Source organism: Cydia amplana, chromosome 19 (assembly GCF_948474715.1).
Source record: "Cydia amplana chromosome 19, ilCydAmpl1.1, whole genome shotgun sequence".
NCBI lineage: Eukaryota > Metazoa > Arthropoda > Insecta > Lepidoptera > Tortricidae > Cydia > Cydia amplana.
In genome coordinates, this window is record NC_086087.1 from 12,828,260 (window position 1) to 12,849,083 (window position 20,824).

A 20,824-nucleotide genomic window follows, 5' to 3' on the forward strand; every position below is an offset into this window, starting at 1 on the left:
CCTTCGCGCCTACATTTTTTAGATTTGCCTTTTTGGCTTGACAGACTATAGTTTCAGTATTTTTTTGCTTACTGGGCGTTATTAGCAGATTTCTGATTTTTGGTGGCAAATGTAAAAATCCGGGCAGCAATTGTAGGCTGGTGTACCTACTCTGAATCAGAATGGCACCTTTACCAATGATATTATATAACCATAGACTATAAGTTATACTCATACTTGAGGAACACAAAAAATACTTCCATGTTTATTTCTGTGCCTAGGAAGAAATCTGTTATTTTTGAATAATTTTCTCATTCCATCCATCTTTGTCACATTCGTTGTTAAACATAAGCTCGTCTCTTTCTCTTTCGGTGTGCGGGATCTCGTTAGCACGTGCTCATTTCTCGCTTGTCCAGCCGCGTCTAAAGGCAACTTGTCCAATTTGTCACAAGGTGAGCGCTTCAATTTTGGAACGCCTATAACCTATCTTGAGTTATAAATCATTGACCTTTACCGTCTAAAATAAGCGATGGTTAGCAACTTAAAGTAATTAAACAATAAGATGTCAACATCAGGGATGTTGCGGATGCAGAATTTTTGACATCCGCGGATGCGGATGCGGATGCGGATATTTAAAGGCTCACATCCGCGGATGCGGATGCGGATGCGGATGTCAAGATTAGGTACTTAGAAAACGTCAAATATTACATTTTTAGTATTTTTTTATTAAAAAAAAACGAAACGTTTAGTATTTGAGCAAGAATATAGGTGCGTTATATTTAATAAACATTAACTTGGCCGACTTTTCTGGATCTAGACGATTTCGTTATAGGTAATGACGAAATTACCTAGCACTTACGCCGCCGCTAAGACGATCCATACCGATTGTTCGACATCCGCATCCGCATAAGCTCCGCATCGATTTTATGCGGATGCGGATGCAGATGCGGATGTTGAAAATAATGCGGATGTTCCGCGGTTGCGGATGCGGATGCGGATGTTCGCAACATCCCTGGTCAACATCTTCAATGCTGATATAGCAATAAGGTAGTCGACCATTAATCGACCCACAGTGATTCAGCATATTTCCATACATTTATCTAAAGTAGCTAACTTTGTAAACATGTTTACAATGTATGAATCAACTGTCAACTGACAAATAATAAGCCGTATTTTAAAGACAATAAGGTACACCGATGTAAGACTCTCGCTATTTAAGTATTCATTATATAAATTGAGGAGTCTTGTTTTTGTATGGTTTTCATTGAGAGATACGCACTTTTGCAACGACACTTCTTAAATTGCCAAGTCATGATGATCCGATAAAATAAGTCATGACGACACAGCGTTTTTATGAATTCAGAACGAGTTAATATCAAAAACATTTGCGGTCAATGTTAGGGCCCGGCCACATGTCAGCGGTGCGGCGCCGCCGCCGCCGCGCGGCGCGGCACCGCAGAAATCTGCGGCGACGCCCGCCGCAACGCAAAATTTTGCGGCGCCGCGCGCGGTGCCGCAAAGCGGTGCGTTTCGCCGCGCGCGGTGCCGCAAAGCGGTGAGTTTCGCCGCGCGCGGTGCCGCCAAGCGGCGTGCGGCGCCGCGTGCGATGCCACGCTGCATAGTAAAGAATAAAATTCGACTACCAGTTGTTTAATCAGACATGGATTCCTTCACACGTGTTCTGCTCTTGCTGTTGTTATAGCGATAGCGGTTCGCCAAAAAACGCTGCAAATGGTGTTAAAGGTATGAAAATCGGTACGATTGATCTTTAGGACATTTGAAACAATTTGACGCGAAGCACCAACAAATAAAAAAAAACCGGCCAAGTGCGAGTCGGACTCGCGCACGGAGGGTTCCGCACCATCAATAAAAAATAGAGCAAAACAAGTTAAAAAAAAACAAGCAAAAAAACGGTCACCCATCCAAGTACTGACCCCGCCCAACGTTGCTTAACTTCGGTCAAAAATCACGTTTGTTGTATGGGAGCCCCACTCAAATCTTTATTTCATTCTGTTTTTAGTATTTGTTGTTAACAGAAATGGCAACAGAAATGACATGAGAATAGGAACTCTATTCTTTTGTCTAGGAATTAAAAAAAACTATGGATGCGTGACATGCGTGAAAAAAGTTTTCATTCCCCGTCATTTGGCGTACAGTTTATCTTTTAATTAGTTTTAAGTATGTGTTTAGATAAAGTAGTGTATGTAACTGTACATAATTAGGCATTAAAACTCATGTGATCCTATTAAGAAACTCACTAACGTTCGTTTCTTAAACCCACACTCGTATTTTGATGCCTCTCATTATGTAGCAGTCACATAAACTACTATTTTTGTTAAATATACCTCAAATTATACTTAATATCCTCATATCTAATTCTAATAAAGCAATTTTGAAAATATTTACATTTAGTATACCTATTTGTTTTAATTTTTTCTACTCCCGTACCTTTATTTGTCATTTAAAAGGTCGTACACACACCTTTAAACCCCTATGTTATAGTTGTCAAGACAAGTCTTTAGTCTATTCCCCAAAAAAGTACTTGTGCATACACGCAGTATCTTTTTGGTACTTTTACGATACTTCGTGTAATCACCACTTAAAAAATATTGTATGAAATGCATTGTTGCCAACCTAATTTTAATTGTCATCTCTGACAGATGAGTACTAAGTGCATTGCTGCCAATTTACAAAATTGGCAGCAATGCACTTAGTAAAAGGTGAGTTTTTTCAGTTAATTCTTACATAGATAATTTTTACTACGACTTATAGATTCCGAGATATAAGCGACTTTTTGGAAAAACCGTTATACTTATATTAATTTTATGCTTTCTATTTAAATATTTAATTGAGAGATTCATAGATCACACTTTGTAAAATTGAAAATTAAAAAAAAAAACATATTTCATGTAATTATTTTCAAAATTGCTTTCTTAGGGTTAGATATGAGGATATTAGGTATAATTTGAGGTATATTTTACAAAAAAATATTGAACGGTATTGTATCTGGAGAAGCCCAAACTTGGTATGTTTTGATTTTTTTTAAATATAATTATAATAAATGACTGAAATGTAATGATATGATATTTTTGGAATCGGCTCAGAAAGCCCTTTCGTTTAATACCACACACGATAGGTTTCAAAACAGTTTTTTCAAATTCCATACAAAAAAAGATAACTCATTTCGTTTTTTTTATTTAATGGTGCTTCGGGTCAAATTGTTTCAAATGTCCTAAAGATCAATCGTACCAATTTTCATACCTTTAACATCATTTGCAGCATTTTACTGAATTTCTCGGTGTACTGCCAGCGCTATTAAGAAGGCGCAGAAATAAAAAAACAATTGAAAAGAAAATTTTTGGTGAACCCATATCTTCGTATAATGAATGAAGATGCAAATCATTTGAAAAGAAAATACCGGCGCGGCACCGCAGAAATCTGCGGCGCCGCACGCCGCTCGGCGGCACCGCGCGCGGCGAAACTCACCGCTTTGCGGCACCGCGCGCGGCGCCGCGCACCGCTTTGCGGCGCCGCAGCGCGGCACCGCAAAATATTGCGTTGCGGCGGGGTCGCCGCAGAGCGGTTTGCGGCGCCGCAGATTTCTGCGGTGCCGCGCCGCGCGGCGGCGGCGGCGCCGCACCGCTGACATGTGGCCGGGCCCTTACTCGTAAATGAAATACATACAGAGTAGAGAGTACAGACTTTATTGGTAAATATAAACATAGTTACATTTTACACGTCATAAACTTAAAACTATTGAGTACATTAAAATGGCAGCATAATTTTAATATTTTGCAAACTTTTTGATGACGGGTCATTGATATTGATATTTATTGAAATCAAATTTTACAGCATTACAGCTAACACCCCTGGTGGAGTTTTAATTTTGTAGTTGGTCTGGCATGGGTGCATTACATTTTTTATAATTACTTTTTTTATATGTATATATTACTTTTTATATACATATTATAGTTTGATATATCGTTATTTCGAATAACGTAATTAATGGCATACTACCGTAATACCTAATTAACGGTACACATAATGTTATTATTGGTATAATGGTCATAAGACTCATAAGGTATATTTACACTTCGTCTAATATACATTGCCATAATTATAAAGCATATTATTTGTTATAACAAGTGATATCGCATAATTACTTGTGTGGCATAATAGTTGCATGGCATAAATGGGTTAGGTTAGGTTGGAACTGCGACTCCACACAAACGAATAACTACCTAGCAAAAGGAGGGTTAGGTTAGGTTAGAACTTTGACCCTCCGTAGAATGAAATACCTAACAAAAAAGTGGTTTAGGTTAGGTTTGAACTGCGGCCCCCGCAGAATCGAAAACCAAGAAAACATTGGTTAGGTTAGGTTAGAACTGCGACCCCCCTAGAATAAAATATGTAGCAAAAAATCCTACTTGGATAGGATAAAATACGTAACTAGAAATTCAATATTTTATTAAAAAATAATGCAGATATGAAAAATATGTAAATTTTTATGTTACTATTAAATGAAATATGACAAAAAATGTTATAAAATATATGTATTTATACTTGATAAAATTGTATAAAGTATTACGTTATACAAAAATATAATATAACAAATGTCAGTATAGCACATGTGTATATATTATTTAAAAATTATATTACAATAGGCATTATATCAATGACAGTTTAGATGAAATCACAATATAACTTATATAACAAAGGAAATGTATAATTAAAATTACATTATAACATATAATAATATATCAAATGGCGTTATAACAAATGTATGATAGTTCTTTTATAATTATATTAAGCATTACACACCCCTAACACCAATGCACTGTAAAATTAAGTAGTAAAATTAAGTAAGTAATAATAAAGCAATTAATAAGCTACCTATTGTATGTTTGATTCGCAAAACCGTAAAAAATCTTTAAAAAGTTAATGACTTTGGTCGGCAAACAAGTCGCAGTCAGGTGCAAAAGATAAAAATATATTAAGGAGAAATATTGCGAGGTAATGGAATGAATCCCAATAAAGCCTTAGCAGCTTAGTACCATAGTACCCCTTTTAGGATTTAAGGTCCGGATGTCAATCGCTTTTGTCAAAATGCTTATTACCGGAAGATTACGGGTCACTTGGGCGAGATCAGTTCAGGACCGGGACAAGTAACGTAACTCGAAGAAAGGCATATTCTCAGGAGTGAGCAATATGATCGGTTTCTTACAAAAGGTAACTCGGAGAATCGTTTAATTTGCACTGTATACAGCCTTACAGCCAGATATTTATGCGATTTTTGTGTGGTAAGTAGTTCGTAGTGTTCCTAAAGTTTATACTTACACGTAATTGTGCTTATTTCTTCACTGTTTTGTTTCAATAAATTTAATGAATTTTGAATTTTAATTCTTTGGAACACTTTGCAGTTTATAACAGCTACAAATACAGACGGTTTAAGAAATTTAGGATTTGAACCGCATCGCCTACGTGTTAACACATTTTACGGTACACAGTGAACTAAGACTTCCAATTCTCAGAGCTGTAAATACTTTTTGCAGCTGAATAAGCCAAAAATATACATCAAGTCAAGTCAAGTGTGTCTTAGTAATTTAATAATAAATTGTTTTAAATAACCTTCGCTCTGGCACTCGGTGCTTTTTAGTTCATACAAGCTATTGTTATATTATTTTGTCAGTTATTGTTGTTACAAAACCAAACGTTGAGCTGTAAACGTAGCTTATATTTTTCATTTATTTTATTTTCATTTATTCACCATAAAGTAATATGTGCATATGTGTGTGTGTGTGTGTAAGTATATGGTACTTATGTCGTTACAGGCAATCGAATACTTAAAATAAGTAGGTACAATACATTACGATAAATAGAAATGAATTAAAAATAATTGTTGTCAATCAAAATAATTATAAAATTTCCCTTCAATAGCATATAGCAAGTGACATGTAACTAATAAATTGATATCGGATTGTAATAATATCAGGAGCTCTAAGCAGAGTAGGTACCTAAAAGCGGACCAATAAAAATTAATAGTAAATTCCTACTTAGTTCCACATAAACTCGCCAAAAATTTTAGCTATTTATATCTCACAATACTCTAAAATGATATCCTACTAACAACACAGTAACGATAATTACAACAAAAACAGATTAGTTGTCATAACCTGACTAGTGACTACCAACATCGCGTATCACTGTTGTCAATACATACCTACTTACATCCAAATGTTGTTATCGCGCGAGTATAAATCCTCGGTCCGGCGGTCAGTCGACATCAGTCAATCTTTAGACATGTTTGTTACGACACTCGTAGTTCTTGGGTCCGCTTTGGGTCTTCTCTATCTATACTTGAAGAGAAAAAATGAATACTGGAAGTCCAGGGGCCTCGTTACTCCTAAGCCTTTGCCGCTTCTCGGTAACTATGGGGACTTCATCCTGCTTAAGAAAAACCTTTTTGACACTGTCACTGACATTTGCAAACAGTTCCCTAAGGAGCCTATCGTCGGTGTGTACTACGGTACGGAGACGGTCGTCATCATCAAGGATCCAGAGCTCTTAAAGCTTGTCATCACCAAGGACTTCTACTACTTCAGCAGCCGAGATCTCTCGGCACATACAGAAAGGGAAATAATGACCAAAAATGTGTTCCAAGAATATGGGGATACCTGGCGCGTCATGCGGCAAAACCTCACCCCGGTCTTCACATCAGCTAAGATGAAGAAGATGTTCTACTTAATTCATGAACGCACGCAAGACTTCGAGAAATTCTTGGATAGAGAAATCGCCGCTAAACCAACACACGAAGTCAGGGGCTTCGTGGCGAAATATACCATGGATTGCATCGGATCATGTGTCTTTGGCCTTGAAACTAAAGTCATGCAAGAGAAGAGCGACAATCCTTTCGTGGCCATCAGCGAGAAAATTTTCGACTTTCACGCCTCCAGGGTTTTTAAAAATATCGTGAGAACTATCTGGCCGAACATTTTCTATGGATTAGGCATGAAAGCCTTCGATCAGGACGTTGGTGACTTCTTCACCAAGCTTATCGGAGGTGTCTTCTCTGATCGTAACCATACTCCAAGTTCAAGGCACGACTTCATCGATTTCCTGCTCGGGTTCAAGAAAAATAACTGCATTACGGGGGATGGTATAAAATCTCTGAAAAGCGGAAGCGATGCCAAAGAAAAAGTGAGTTTGCCAGTGGATGATGAAAGTCTAGTGGCGCAAACTTTCATATTTTTCGCGGCTGGATTTGAGACGTCAGCAGCGACTATGAGCTTCGCTTTGTTTGAGATGTCCAAAAACCCTGAAGTTCTGAAGCGTGCATTAGACGAAGTGGACGAGTATTTGGTGAAGACCGGAGGACAGGTCACGTATGAATGTGTCAACGATTTACCTTACTTGGAAGCTTGCGTGGACGAAGCTCTTCGCATATACCCGGTACTAGGAGTCCTGACTCGCGAGGTGGTGGAGGACTATCACATGCCCTCAGGTCTGCTGCTGAAGAAGGGCACGCGCGTGCACATACCGGTGCAGTACCTGCAGATGCACCCGGACTACTTCCCGGAGCCTGAGCAGTTCCGACCCGAGCGGTTCTTGGGAGCCAACAAGGACGATATCAAGCCTTACACGTACTACCCGTTCGGAGATGGACCTAGGATTTGCATAGGTGAGTGTAGAGTGTGTGTGTGTAGTGTAGTTTATCCATGTTTCATTTAACATGTTGCTCGCTCTTTTCCTTTCTCTATCATTTAGGGTAACTAAAACTTTTGTAATTCTTCTTCATCACTACATACCTAGTATAAAACAAAGTCGCTTCCCGCTGTCTGTCCCTATGTATGCTTAGATCTTTAAAACTACGCAACGGATTTTGATGCGGTTTTTTTAATGGATAGAGTGATTCAAGAGGAAGCTTTATGTAAAATTTGTTAACCCGTGCGAAGCCGGGGCGGGTCGCTAGTATTTAATAAATTAGTTTTTATTATGCATAGGTACAATCTTTGTTAACTTATGTTTTATGTTACTTAGGTTAGGTCCTCCAAATGTCTTATTTTCTTTTCTTTCCCCAGGCATGCGTTTCGGGAAGATGCAGATGCTGGCAGGCCTGGTCACGTTGCTCCGCCACTACACCGTGGAGCTGCCCTCGCACGTGCCCCGGAAGGTCGAGTTCGATCCTTTGGCCTTCACGCTGCAGTCCAAACATAAGATCGAACTGAACTTCTTGCCGAGAACCAAGGTTTCTAGTCAATAATCATTAATCAACTCTTTCAAATGGAATGCATTTGTTTGAAACATTACTTAATTAAGAATTCGCTGCGGACACTATGAGATGTTTAGTATAGATAGAGAATCAATATTTGGTACATTGACAGTGGATTATGAACGGGGGTCTATTCAGATAGACTGTCTTTGTTATTAATTTGATACGGATACGATCTGCAAGACTTTGTAGTACTATCTGAAATGGCCTCTGAGGTTTAGTTTTTAACTACTGAAGTTGAAATGCCCTGAGATTTTTCTATGTTAGGCAAATATAAAATGTATAGGTATAAGCCAGCCAGCCTATTATGGATAGCTTTATCCATCTTTATCCACGTGATAAAATAACTGTCACTGTTTAACACCGTGGGAAAGAAAGTGACGGACACCGTTTTATCACGCTGTCACGTAGACAAGAACGACCATCATATCCGTACAGGACTATAATAACATTATGAAACCAAATGTATTGTGTGTAGATATAGGTATGTAAATAAATTTAGCTTAATAGTAATTGTATTTAGAGTAAGTTCTATCTAATGTCTAGGTACAGTCAGCCAGTTTAATTTAGATTAAGTTAATTACCTAAACAGACTGTGATACAGGTTTTTAAGTTTGAATAAAATATTATTTAATGAAAAATATTTTTTATCTATTATACCTACTGATCTCAAATTCCCGTTGCATTACATTTTACATTAGTATATTATTTACTTTTAGCAGATCACTAATCTATAATTTCAACAGCGGAGCGAGTTTTTAGAGTTAAACCAAGAAAAGTCTGCAGCGATTTTGATAGCCCACGCAGTGCAAGTGTTATTTACACGTCATCAATTTATAGAAGTTTGACGTTTAAAATGACACTTGCACTGCGTGGGCTATCAAAATCGCTGCAGACTTTTCTCGGTCTGACTCTACAAAGATGTATTTTAGAAGTTCCGTCAGTAGTTGACGTAAACGTATTAAATTTTACTTTCCACCCACTTCATAGATAAAAACCGGCCAAGTGCGAGGTGCGAGTCGGACTCGCGTTCCAAGGGTTCCGTACATTAAGTCCGACTCACGCTTTACTGCACATTTCTAATAGGTTTTCCTGTCATCTATAGCTAAAGAACTATTTAGTGTATTTTTTCAAAATTTTAGACCCAGTAGGGGGATGGTAATTTGTTGCCTATTTTCTTGAATAACTGCTAAATTATTTATCCTAAACTTATAAAAAAAAAAAATTGAGATTCTTACAATAAGCTCTTTCATTTAATAACACGATATATAGGTACCTAGTTTAAGAAACTTTATTTTTTTATTTTCTCATTTACCCCCCAAAAATGGCCTCCATATTTAAAATTAATTTATTTACGTTACACGTCCATCTTTGGGTCACAAACTTACATATTATGTGTGCCAAATTTCAACTTAATTGGTCCAGTAGTTTCGGAGAAAATAGGCTGCGACAGACGGACAGACAGACGCACGAGTGATCCTATAAGGGTTCCGTTTTTTTCCTTTTGAGGTACGGAACCCTAACAATGAACCACTTTCAGAGTATGAGAAATTAAAATAAATATACTTCCCGCATTAGTTTATCACAAGAAAAGGAAAAGGAGGCTACACCAGTTGGCCTCGGCTAGGCGGAGCTGGAGGAGGCCGGGCTGCACTGCGAAAAATGGAAAACCCTTCTGAGAGCCCTATGTCCCTGATGAGGGATAACAGGATACCATTATCATTATCAGGCCAGGTCAAGAGCACCCTAAACCGGTGAGCGTGTATGAGGAATGTTATGAAAGTAACGGAAGCGAAAGAGGTATGTCAGGATCGTAGCAAATGGAAATCCGTGGTCTCTGCCTTCCCCTCCGGGAAATAGGAGTGAATATATGTATGTATCGTCATCATCATCATCATTAATTATCAAACTCGAACCAAAGGTCCTACAGAGTTTCGACGAATCTCTCTTAGGCTTCTACAGACGTTGCGACATTGGCAACAAATGCGGTTTAAGACAATTGCTGGCTAAGTATAAGTAGAAGCAACTAAATCAATAGATAGACCAAATGCCGCAATTTGTTACAAACTAGCGACCCACCCCGGCTTCACACGGGTTAACAAATTATACACAAACCTTCCTCTTGAATCACAAGATCTATCTATTAAAAAAAAAACCGCATCAAAATCCGTTGCGTAGTTTTAAAGATCTAAGCACAAGTAGGATAGGGACAATATAGCGGGAAGCGACTTTGTTTTATACTATGTAGTGATCACATCTGATTGATGTGATTAACGGTGACATTTGAGGAGACTTATTTGTATTACACATCTAATACAATCAATGATCCTTTGATCTCTAATAAAATGTATATAATTTAGACGGCGCGCGAACTCGTATACGATTTTAGTTACATTGCGGCCCATTGAGGTTACGTCAATTCAGCCGACCGATCAAATGACGCAATGTAATGAAACTCGCATACGAGTTCTCGCACCGTCTAAATGAGCCCAATGGACTTAAGAAGTTATAAAGTGTCCTTGAACTCTCCAACCAGACCAATAGCTGTGGGGGCAGTACACACAGCAACACTCCTAACTGTACATCGTTGGACCTTATTACAAAAGGCATAAGGTCCACCGGTGTACAGTTAACAGTGTGGGCGAGGGTACATTTCATTGTACTACAAACCTATTGGTATGTGACTGTTTGTGTTCTAAATAAATACATAAAATTACTACACGTGTAAAGTTGAATCATATCAAGATTATTTACTATCTTAACAGCAACAACACGTTATCAGGATTAATTAAAAATATGTACCTATTGAAGTAGATTATTAAGTGCGATTCTTATAACTATAGATATGACACACACGTCACGGCAGCATACTTGATTCATTTATAATATTCTGACTGGACGTTTTCTAATCTAATCACTGTATATGTATATGTTTGTACATACATATTTATATAAAAAAATCAACAGTAATCCACAAATCAATCAACTACAACAATCAATCAAATTAAAAAAATGTGTTATAACCGTGACGTTTCCAATTTTATATTAACGCCTTTGACGTACCTCACGTAGGTACTATTTAAGTTAAAACATAAATTATGATCAGTAGAAAAGTTGATGGTCAGCAAGGGCTAACCCAAGCTATGGGATAACTTAAAATCGGCTAGACTTACCTACTGACCAACTTGCTGACCAACTTTTCTGGTTTTTCTGCTAACCAAAACATATATCCCTTTTATTGCAGACCATTTAAATCATAACCCTTTTTAATATATTATAATCTAAAAATAGAACTTGTTTTAAAAGTAATCAATTGATCAATGCCAACCAAAGATTTAATTGAATTTATAAAAACTCTTAAACTTGTCAAAAGCAGTGTGGCGAGGAAGTTCTGTTCAATATTTTTTAATAATTAAGAGTTGATTTTTATATCTCCAGTTAATGTTGTTTGGTATCTTATCATAATTAATTAATAATATACTTAAATAGGATTTCAAGTCTTTTGCGGGCCCGACACTATCATGAATAATGACATTAATTTTAAGAAATGTAATTTTTAGTGATAGTGTAGGGATTGGCATGAAGGAATGACGGTAAGTAATGAAGTTATATTAAATATCTTGCTTCAGTATTTGAGTTATATCAAAGTAATGATACTAGAAATGACATTACTATTGACAGTGAATTGATTGGTGTATTAATGATCGCACCAAAATCGTTTCATGTAAAATTGGCGGCCAAAACTCACTATCGCGTTTACTGTAAAAATGTGTCACATCTCTGGATAACATAAACTCACAATTTATAGACTTATCGAAATGTCGGTAAATAAAGGTAATAAAATAAATTTCGCAATAGACCCGTCTATAAATTTTATTGTGAGTTAATATTATGTATTCAAACACACAAACGTCCCAGCGCGCATAAGTTCTTCGCAGAAATCGCGAAGCGTCTGGTTGACGTAACTGGTGACCGAAGAGCTGGCGGCTACCTCGCACAACGTATCAGCATTGCGATACAGCGAAGAAATGTCGCCAGCATCTTTGGTACAATGCCTCAAGGGCCTATTTTAGATTTAAGCTAGTTTTTAATTTCTTTTAGTAATACCACTGTATATATCTTGTTTGTAAATAAATGATTATTATTTATGTCATAAAAAAAAACACGCCTCTAGTTCCAAAGATCCACAGTCCAACAGTCCACAGTAGGTACAGTCAGCTGCAGAGCAAAGGATCCGCAGCAAACAGAAAACAATACAATACAATATACAAATACATACTCTGTATAAAATACAGAAAATAAGAGGCTAAACAACGTGCGGTCTTATCGCTAAAAAGCCTTTTCCTTGTTTCGGAATGGCCGCTAGTAAGTAAACGCCTCTAGTAAATTATCCTTTGCTCTTTAGATGAGATAGCTAAGACATTCGTTTCAGGCGTCTAGAACACCAACATGTGCGACCAATAGGGAGTATTACTGCAATGTTTTGCCGCCAGAGTGCAGCACTAGCGCCTTTAGTAAACCATAGAATAACTTATACTACAAACTATACATTAAATTGTTTTTGACAAGTTTTCACAGACAATCAAATATAACATTGATACATCAGCTGTCTGCCCCTTTATCGGTCGAATATGCAAGAGTGATAGAGAGGTTAGATAACAAAATTTCGACTCTCTCGTTTGCGGTAGACCCTTAGATTGTGTCTTCTTGTGGGAGTGGCGCCCCCTACGCAGAGTTTCGCGTAAAATTCCCTATTACCTAACTCATGGAGCCTATTATTAACAGTGACCTTATACAGCATTACTCTAAATTGTATTTTTTCTTATTTATTCGTAATGCATATGTTAATTATAAGATGTAATGTTTTGAAAAGATGTGTCCGACCGAGTTTCTTGCCGGTTCCATATTGGGATACCCATACCCTCCTCCAATTGAGGGGGGATTTAAATCTTCTCGAAGCAGAGGTGTAGGGTTAGAGCCGGTGTAGCTTTATTTGACGTTCATAAGCGTATTTTAATATGCCTACTTGATTAATAAACTATCTTAACTTGTTTTTTTGCCTTATCTTCACTACCCAAAGGTTGTCTGGAAGAGATCGCTCTTTAGCGAGAAGACCGCCTCTTGTCTACCATATTTGCTACCATATATGCTTCATTTTTAATCATGTTTTTTTAATATAGGTGAGCAATAATAAATAATATTTGTATCGTATTTTATATACTTAGGTATTATGCGCGCACTTTTACATATTACCTAGGTACAATAACAATATTTTTATTGACAATCAAAGTTTAACATTATTATTGTTACGTGTTTCTCAAGCAAAGAGATAAAATACTAAACAATAAAACAAATTAAAATCTAGAACATAGAGACATAAATTATAGGTAGGTATTGAAATTTAATTATTTACTAGCTGTTGCCCGCGACTTCGTACCCGTAGATTAGTATATTTTTCCCATACAAACTTTTGACCCCCTTTTCACCCCTTTAGGGGATGAATTTTGAAAAATCCTTTCTTAGTGGACCCCTAGACCTTATAAGGAATCTACTTGCCAAATTTGGACTTTCTATTAGTCCCAGCGGTTTGGGCTGTGCGTTGATTTAAGTCGGTCAGTCAGGTCTTTCACGTTTATATATGTCACCGTAAAATTGTAAACACTCGTCATATTATAATCTCGCTAGTTACATTATATAAACTGACGGTAGGGAGATTATAATCTAACCTAACCTAACCTACGTTAGATTATAAACTAACGGGTTCACAATCTTACGGTGTCATATATATGCGAGATTATAATATGACGAGTGTTTACAATTTTACGGTGACATATATAGATTAAGTTTAGTGTTTACTTGTTAAAGACAATTGACATCACGGTCGGAGGCCAATTTCGGCGACACGCCATAGTTTTTTACCGCTTCGTTGATTTTCCACGAACGACACGTCATGTCCGCGACAAAAACACCAGGAAGTCGGCAAGTGAAAGTGCGGCTGATTGCGACCTTCGGTTATCCTAATGACTAGTATATTTAGGCATTGTTTTGATTTACTACCTACTCGTAAAGTGTCATTATAAAAGAACTTGCTAACCATATTGAAGCTGTCAAGAAATATGAATTTACTAGAGGGACCGTGCGCGTTGGAGGGTCTGCCATCTTGTGGCCTAAATTGGAAACATATGTGCACATGTACATTGCCAAAGCAAGTGCCAGCATCTACCGTTCTCGTCGGTATGTTTCCTTGTGCATAGTAGGTTCTGCCATCTTGTGGGCAGACTACATACACTACCTACATCAGAAGCATAGACGACACATTTACGCCTCGCGCCAAAAATTTGACGGCTCCTGTGCTGCCCCCTATAGTTCATGCACGGAGCCTCTCTAGAGATTTTTGTTTACATAGTTAGCAAGTTCCATAAAATGACACTTTAGTTTACCTACGTTAAGCGATTTTCATTCCGTCGTACGAGTTTTTGTCTGAGTAATAGGTAGGTACAGTCGCATGTAGGTAAAGTCTGTGACAAGATACCTACAAAAATGGGTCATAAATTAAAACATGCGACTGTACCTTACCTATCTGTTTTGGTGAGTTCTTAGTATGAATTTTTTTATAGCTTTTTCGAGGCGAAAAAGAAATACAAGATTACATACAGACAATTTCAGATGTTTTCGATGCGTTATGCACATTATGGCATTATGCACATTTCCTATAATTGGCTCTGAAATATTAAAATGTTAAACAAATATTTCATAGCTGTTGGAATTCCTTGTATAAATATGAGATGATTCAGTAGGCTATCCCAACAATGGCGACATTCATAAACGGGCTACAAGTCTTAAGTAGCTAATAATCTTTTGTCTCAATCTGTCATTATAACTTATGTATTTGTAAGAAAGGAATAAAACATAAATGAACTAATTGAGGCTTGTAATATTTTATGAAAAAGGGGGATGTAAATATTAAATTGTACCTTTGCACCCGGTACAACTCGCGGAGGTCTTTTTGATTAAAATATTTTAATATTTAGATTTATTTAAGTTATTTTTGTATGATTTTTTATATACCATTAACCTTTTGTTTAATACAATAAAGACTTTAGATGAGATTTTGGAAAAAAAAAGATACCTAATGCTAAAAGTTTTCAATTGTAGATCAGAATGACAGATGAAAAATGTAATATATCACTACGTAATTGTACCTACACTTATTTACTGTCAAGAAGAGTGTTTGTTAGGAGTCCTATTCAAATTATACTTTAGTATAAAGTTCGAATCGCCCTCTAGACCAATTAATTAGTTAGAGAATCAAAAGTACCTTATAAGGTAAACGTACTAGTGCTCGACATGCTAATGCCCAATAGAGGCACCCTGCTGTCACCTCTATTGGCAATGACTTAAGTTTCAAGATGGCATGTACTGGGACCGCGTCGAGCACCAGTACGCTTACCTTATTAGTCATTTCATATCAAAATCTAGTCGCACAACGTATTAGCATCGCAATACAGCGGGGAAATGCTGCCAGCGTCCTCGTCACCATGCCAAACGGGCCCAATTTCTTAGATTTATTTAAATTCTATTTAGTATAAGTTTCTAGTATAAATTTAGTTTTATTTTATATATAAGTCGTAGAAATTATTATAATATGTAAAATGTGAACAAAAACAACGATATCAATATCAATATCTGTTTAAAAAACATCTGGACGCGTATTATTAGCTTTCATGTGACCATGACACGGATAAAAAGGCAAGAAAATGACAGTTTGTCAGGACCCTCCAGAGCTGTAATGGGATGGACCTGTCACGAGAGAATAGGGTTGATTAGGCTTACACACACTGCATGCTTTACTAAAATGTATAGGTACTATGTAGTATGTACAGTCAGATGCAGAGAAAAGGTAACACCCCTGCATACAAACTTCTATGTAGCGGTGGTAGCTTTTCTCTGCAGCTGACTGTACTATCCCTATATAAATTAATTATAACAAGCAGAAGCAACGATGCTATTAAGCTTAAAACAAATTTAAAAGTGGAAAAATTACCGCCTTGGGTGAGACTCAAACTCACGGCTTCTGGATCGATAGGTATACTCCAGCACTAAAAAAAAATTTTCTTTTATGAAACTTGTTGTAATATGTAATACGCGACTCTACTTATCACTGTGAGCAATTTTTGTTAAGAGCAATCCTGAAATCGCCAAAAAAATATCAAAAGTTCCATACTTATTGTAAGAATGTCAGATGGGCCCGGTTTCTCGCCTAAGTATGGACTAAAGACTAAAGTAGCTCTGCCTTTACAAAACAACCACCCCAAAAACGGAAGTGTTGGCACTAAGTATTGTTAGATTTAATTTTGTATCAAGCAGAAACGTCTGCGAACGATGCTATTAAGCTTAGAAACAAATTTAAAGTAGGAAAATTCACTGACTTGGGTGGGGTGAGAGACAGCGAATTTTTCCACTTTTAATATTGTTAGATTTGGCAGGTGGGCCAGGCTTTTAGCAGTATCGCTTAGCTCTTCATAGGACATCTACCCTAAAAAGGAAGTGCCGTCAAGTGCGGAGTGACATGATTGTTAGATTGTCAGATAGGCCCGGTTTCCGGCCGCGGCGGCCCTGGTACTGGCTGCGCCAGCCGCCACGCCTATAAAGGTCCTTTTGGACACGATTTTGAATTGGTTACAGTAGTCTTAGGTCTTAAATAAACGTAAAATCAATTGATTGAATACTTTTGTATAACGGGGTCGTCGTGGGTTCAAGCCCAGTAAGAATGTAGTAACTTTTTAGAAATTATTTATTGGAATAGCACAGCTAGGGTTTGCAATCAGGAGCCGAAATGTATGAAATTATCCGGATCTGGATCCGGATCCTCGGATCTTCCCATATATTTCGGATCTATCGTGCAAACCCTAAGCACAGCTAATTATTCGCCAATTAGACACAACAACTTTATAAACTTAATTCGCTCTTACCACTAAGATGTGATCGGTAGTTCCAAACACATTTGGCATCTTATAATTGAATCAAAAATTACAAATCTAAAGCACTCCGCTTTGAAAAAAACAGACTCAAACAGACTCAAATCAAATAGATAGCTTAGTAGACAATTTGTAGGTTTTTTTATTACCTACATTTACCTACACAGGTACCTCTACCTACATTTAAACACATACTCTGTAAGTTGTGCGTGTTGTGTGTTGTGTAAGGCAAATCTAATATTGAAAGAATTGAATTGAATCTTAAATCCTTCTTATTATAATCAATAATCATCTTACGCAGACCAAGTAGCGGCCAAAGCCAGCCATTTTATATTTTTACAACAGTGATGTCGTGACAATGCTGAAATTGGTCCATAATTCAATTTATCTGGCCGTACCGTACCCGTGTCAAGAACGAAATATACTCAGGGACAACCAGTACCTATAGTACACGACACAAACAAACTTAGTATTTTATGGCGCTATCATTTTCGAATAACTTTAAATACTTTATACAAAATGAGGTCAGAAGCGTCATTCTGAGTTTATAAATTGTAACTTTGTTTTGGTTATTGATATGATACGAATTTGATAAGAATGCATCTCGCTCGTGCTTATTGGATTAAAAATATTACGGTAAAAAAGCGTTCCTACTTAAATTTATAAATACGTATCAAGAACGCAACGGAACTCAACTCAAATATTCGTAACAAAATAAATGCCTTTGTTCGCCTTTGTACTTTTCACAATTTTTTGTTATTTTTAATATGTCTTTTTGTACAATAAAGAGTTTACTACTACTACTAATGCCCTCACCAGAATTCACATTTCACAACCCATCAGGACATTCAGCTTTGGAGGCAGCGTTTTACCGTTTGCCGAAATGCATTACGAACGAGCTCTAGTTCATATCATATCAGTAAGAAATTAAATTGAAATGTTTAACGTTCGAATAGACCTCCAGTTCATAATAATTTGGATATTTAGAAGCAAATTCTCAAAGACAAATCGACAACACGTGCAGCCTCTAAATGGGAAGCCGGAAATCGTCTTAATTTAATCAAGTGCGTAAGTTACGTAAGCAATTTGACGATTAATTTATCGATATAATAACTCTACTTATATGGATGAGCAACAGTTGAGCGCACAAAAAGTTGGAAACCGAAAAAAAATTAACATAATAAACCAAAAGCGGCCAAGTGCGAGTCGGACTCGCCCATGAAGGGATCCGTATTTAGGGGATTTATGACTTATTAAAAAAAAACTACTTACTAGATCTCGTTCAAACCAATTTTCGGTGAAAGTTTGCACGGTAATGTACATCATATATTTTTTTTAGTTTTTTCATTCTCTTATTTTAGAAGTTACAGGGGGGGGGGGGGGGGCACACACACATTTTACCACTTTGGAAGTGTCTCTCGCGCAAACTATTCAGTTTAGAGAAAAATGATATTAGAAACCTCAATATCATTTTTGAAGACCTATCCATAGATACCCTACACGTACCTATAGGTTTGATGAAAAAAAAATTGAGTTTCAGTTCTAAGTATGGGGATCCCCCAAAATTTATTGTTTTTTTTTTCTATTTTTGGGTGAAAATCTTAATGCGGTTCACAGAATACATCTACTTACCAAGTTTCAACAGTATAGTTCTTATAGTTTCGGAAAAAAGTGGCTGTGACATACGGACGGACAGACAGACAGACAGACATGACGAATCCATAAGGGTTCCGTTTTTTGCCATTTGACTACGGAACCCTAAAAACGCAAAAATAATAATGTACCAATATGCGACGCCAAATGGGACCAAAGATAATAATATTATACTTAATCACTACGTTCTATGGGAACCAAAGGGAACGCATCCACGGATCGCTTGACTACCTCGTTCAGCAACAGGTTAGGTTACATCGATTAGATGCATTTAACTTGTAACCTAACATTAAATGGTGCTATATTAGGCGGTATATATGGCGGCAAACCAATAAGGCCTAGTTTCCCCTCTGGGTTGTAAGGTCAGATGGCAGTCGCTTTCGTAAAAACTAGTGCCTACGTCAATTCTTGGGATTCGTTGTCAAGCGGACCCCAGGCTCCCATTAGCCGTGGCAAAATGCCGGGATAACGCGAGGAAGAAGAGATCACAATGGCGGCAAACAAGGACGCGGTCTAGAGATCGTTTTTGGAAGTATCAATTAAATATATCGGCCCAAACCGTTCCGGAATTAATTTTGGGCTGTACCATTTTATGACCAACTCAAGAGGCACGTAGATGTCGGAAATATATTCATAAAAACGAATCCAATAGGCATTCTTGCAAGGCCGAAATTTGCATTGTAAAATTCTAATAAAACGATCAATGTACAATTAAAATAAAGTTTTAAAAGCCTTCTCAATAAGATCATCATCATCATTGGCCACAGCATCGCAGTTGCAGAGAGATATATAGCTGGTCAACCAAATCTTGTCAGTAAAAAAAGGCGCGAAATTGCTGAGCCCGCTGGTTGACCAAGTATATGTATGTATATTGTGTATTGAGTAGATATAGTTGGTCAAATGACTGTCTCATTTCAAACATAAACAGAGAGAATCATACTATCTTTGTCTTACACTAGTACTAGCACCCAAAAAAAAAGGATGAGTATAATTTTTTTGGTTCTTATTTAGTGACAAATTGGTTTGACCGGTTTGACCAACTATAAAGCCTTTATTCAACTCTATTTAAACTACGGTTTTCACCTTAGTTTTCACAGTTGAACGCTTTTTCTATTTTATCGTTCATCAATCATCATTGGTCATCATCATCATATTCATCATTGGCCACAGCATCTTAGCTTGATCTTTGCAGATGATAGTTGCAGCTAAAGAGGTATTTTAAAGAGGTAGTATACAGCCATAGATTCTACAGCATAGAATACAATACTCCCCTATATAGACTTACCAATGGCCATCCAATGGCCGATCGGTATCAATCAAAGTCATAATAATTAAATGTCAATGTTATCGTGTACGATTTCTGTATTCTTCTTATAACATTTTGTATATAATATTACAATAAGTTAATAACTGAGAAGATGGCTGAAAGAACAAATAAACCCAGGTCCGACCGACCAAATAAACAAGATGACAAGATGTCTGTTCGGATGACGGCTTCCCAGTCCCACGCCGAAATATCGTTACCCTCGGAACAGGCTGATACAGAACAGTCAGGAAACTCTGCCGGTCCGTCCCGGCAGCATAATGTGACGTCATTGAACGGTATACAGAAAACAAATCCTCCAAACAGGTATGAAAAACATGACACATTATGTAGCAGATGATTAGGGCGTCCGTTAGCTGGCTCATGCACGGAGTGAGCGCACGCACGCGGGTAGGGTTTGCAATCCGGATCCGAAATGTATGAAATTATCTGGATCTGGATCCGGATCCACGGATATTCCCATACGATCCGTCGTGCAAACCCTAATTGTGTAGTTAGCGTTGCTCGTATTACTATTTTTCGTTAACCCGCTCACCCGCTCCATGCAACCGCGCCAGCTAGCGGACGCCCTTAGAATTTAAGTAATAGTTTTATTATAGAGAATCGAGTCTACCTTCACTG

At 37.3% G+C, this 20,824-nt stretch overlaps 1 protein-coding gene and 1 long non-coding RNA gene across 2 annotated transcripts in view; both read left to right on the plus strand.

Moving 5' to 3' along the window:
• The window catches only part of LOC134657026 (uncharacterized), a 61,099-nt gene extending 41,739 nt beyond the window's left edge, over nt 1-19,360 (plus strand). The window contains exon 2 of the long non-coding RNA XR_010097581.1: nt 19,242-19,360. This is a non-coding gene — a long non-coding RNA (uncharacterized LOC134657026). The remainder of the gene's footprint in view (nt 1-19,241) is intronic.
• LOC134657204 (cytochrome P450 6B5-like) lies at nt 6,260-8,278 on the plus strand. The gene is made up of 2 exons (XM_063512760.1): nt 6,260-7,657; nt 8,058-8,278. Exons 1-2 carry the CDS (start codon nt 6,280-6,282, stop codon nt 8,237-8,239), a joined length of 1,560 nt encoding a protein of 519 aa, XP_063368830.1. The 5' UTR covers nt 6,260-6,279; the 3' UTR covers nt 8,240-8,278.
• Nucleotides 19,361-20,824: the final 1,464 nt, after the last annotated feature.

Bases quoted from the DNA above. Each gene is read 5' to 3' on its own strand.
- LOC134657204 (XM_063512760.1), top strand. From the start codon at position 6,280: ATGTTTGTTACGACACTCGTAGTTCTTGGGTCCGCTTTGGGTCTTCTC. The intron at 7,658-8,057 runs GTGAGTGTAGAG...TTCTTTCCCCAG, and splicing joins TGGACCTAGGATTTGCATAG to GCATGCGTTTCGGGAAGATG.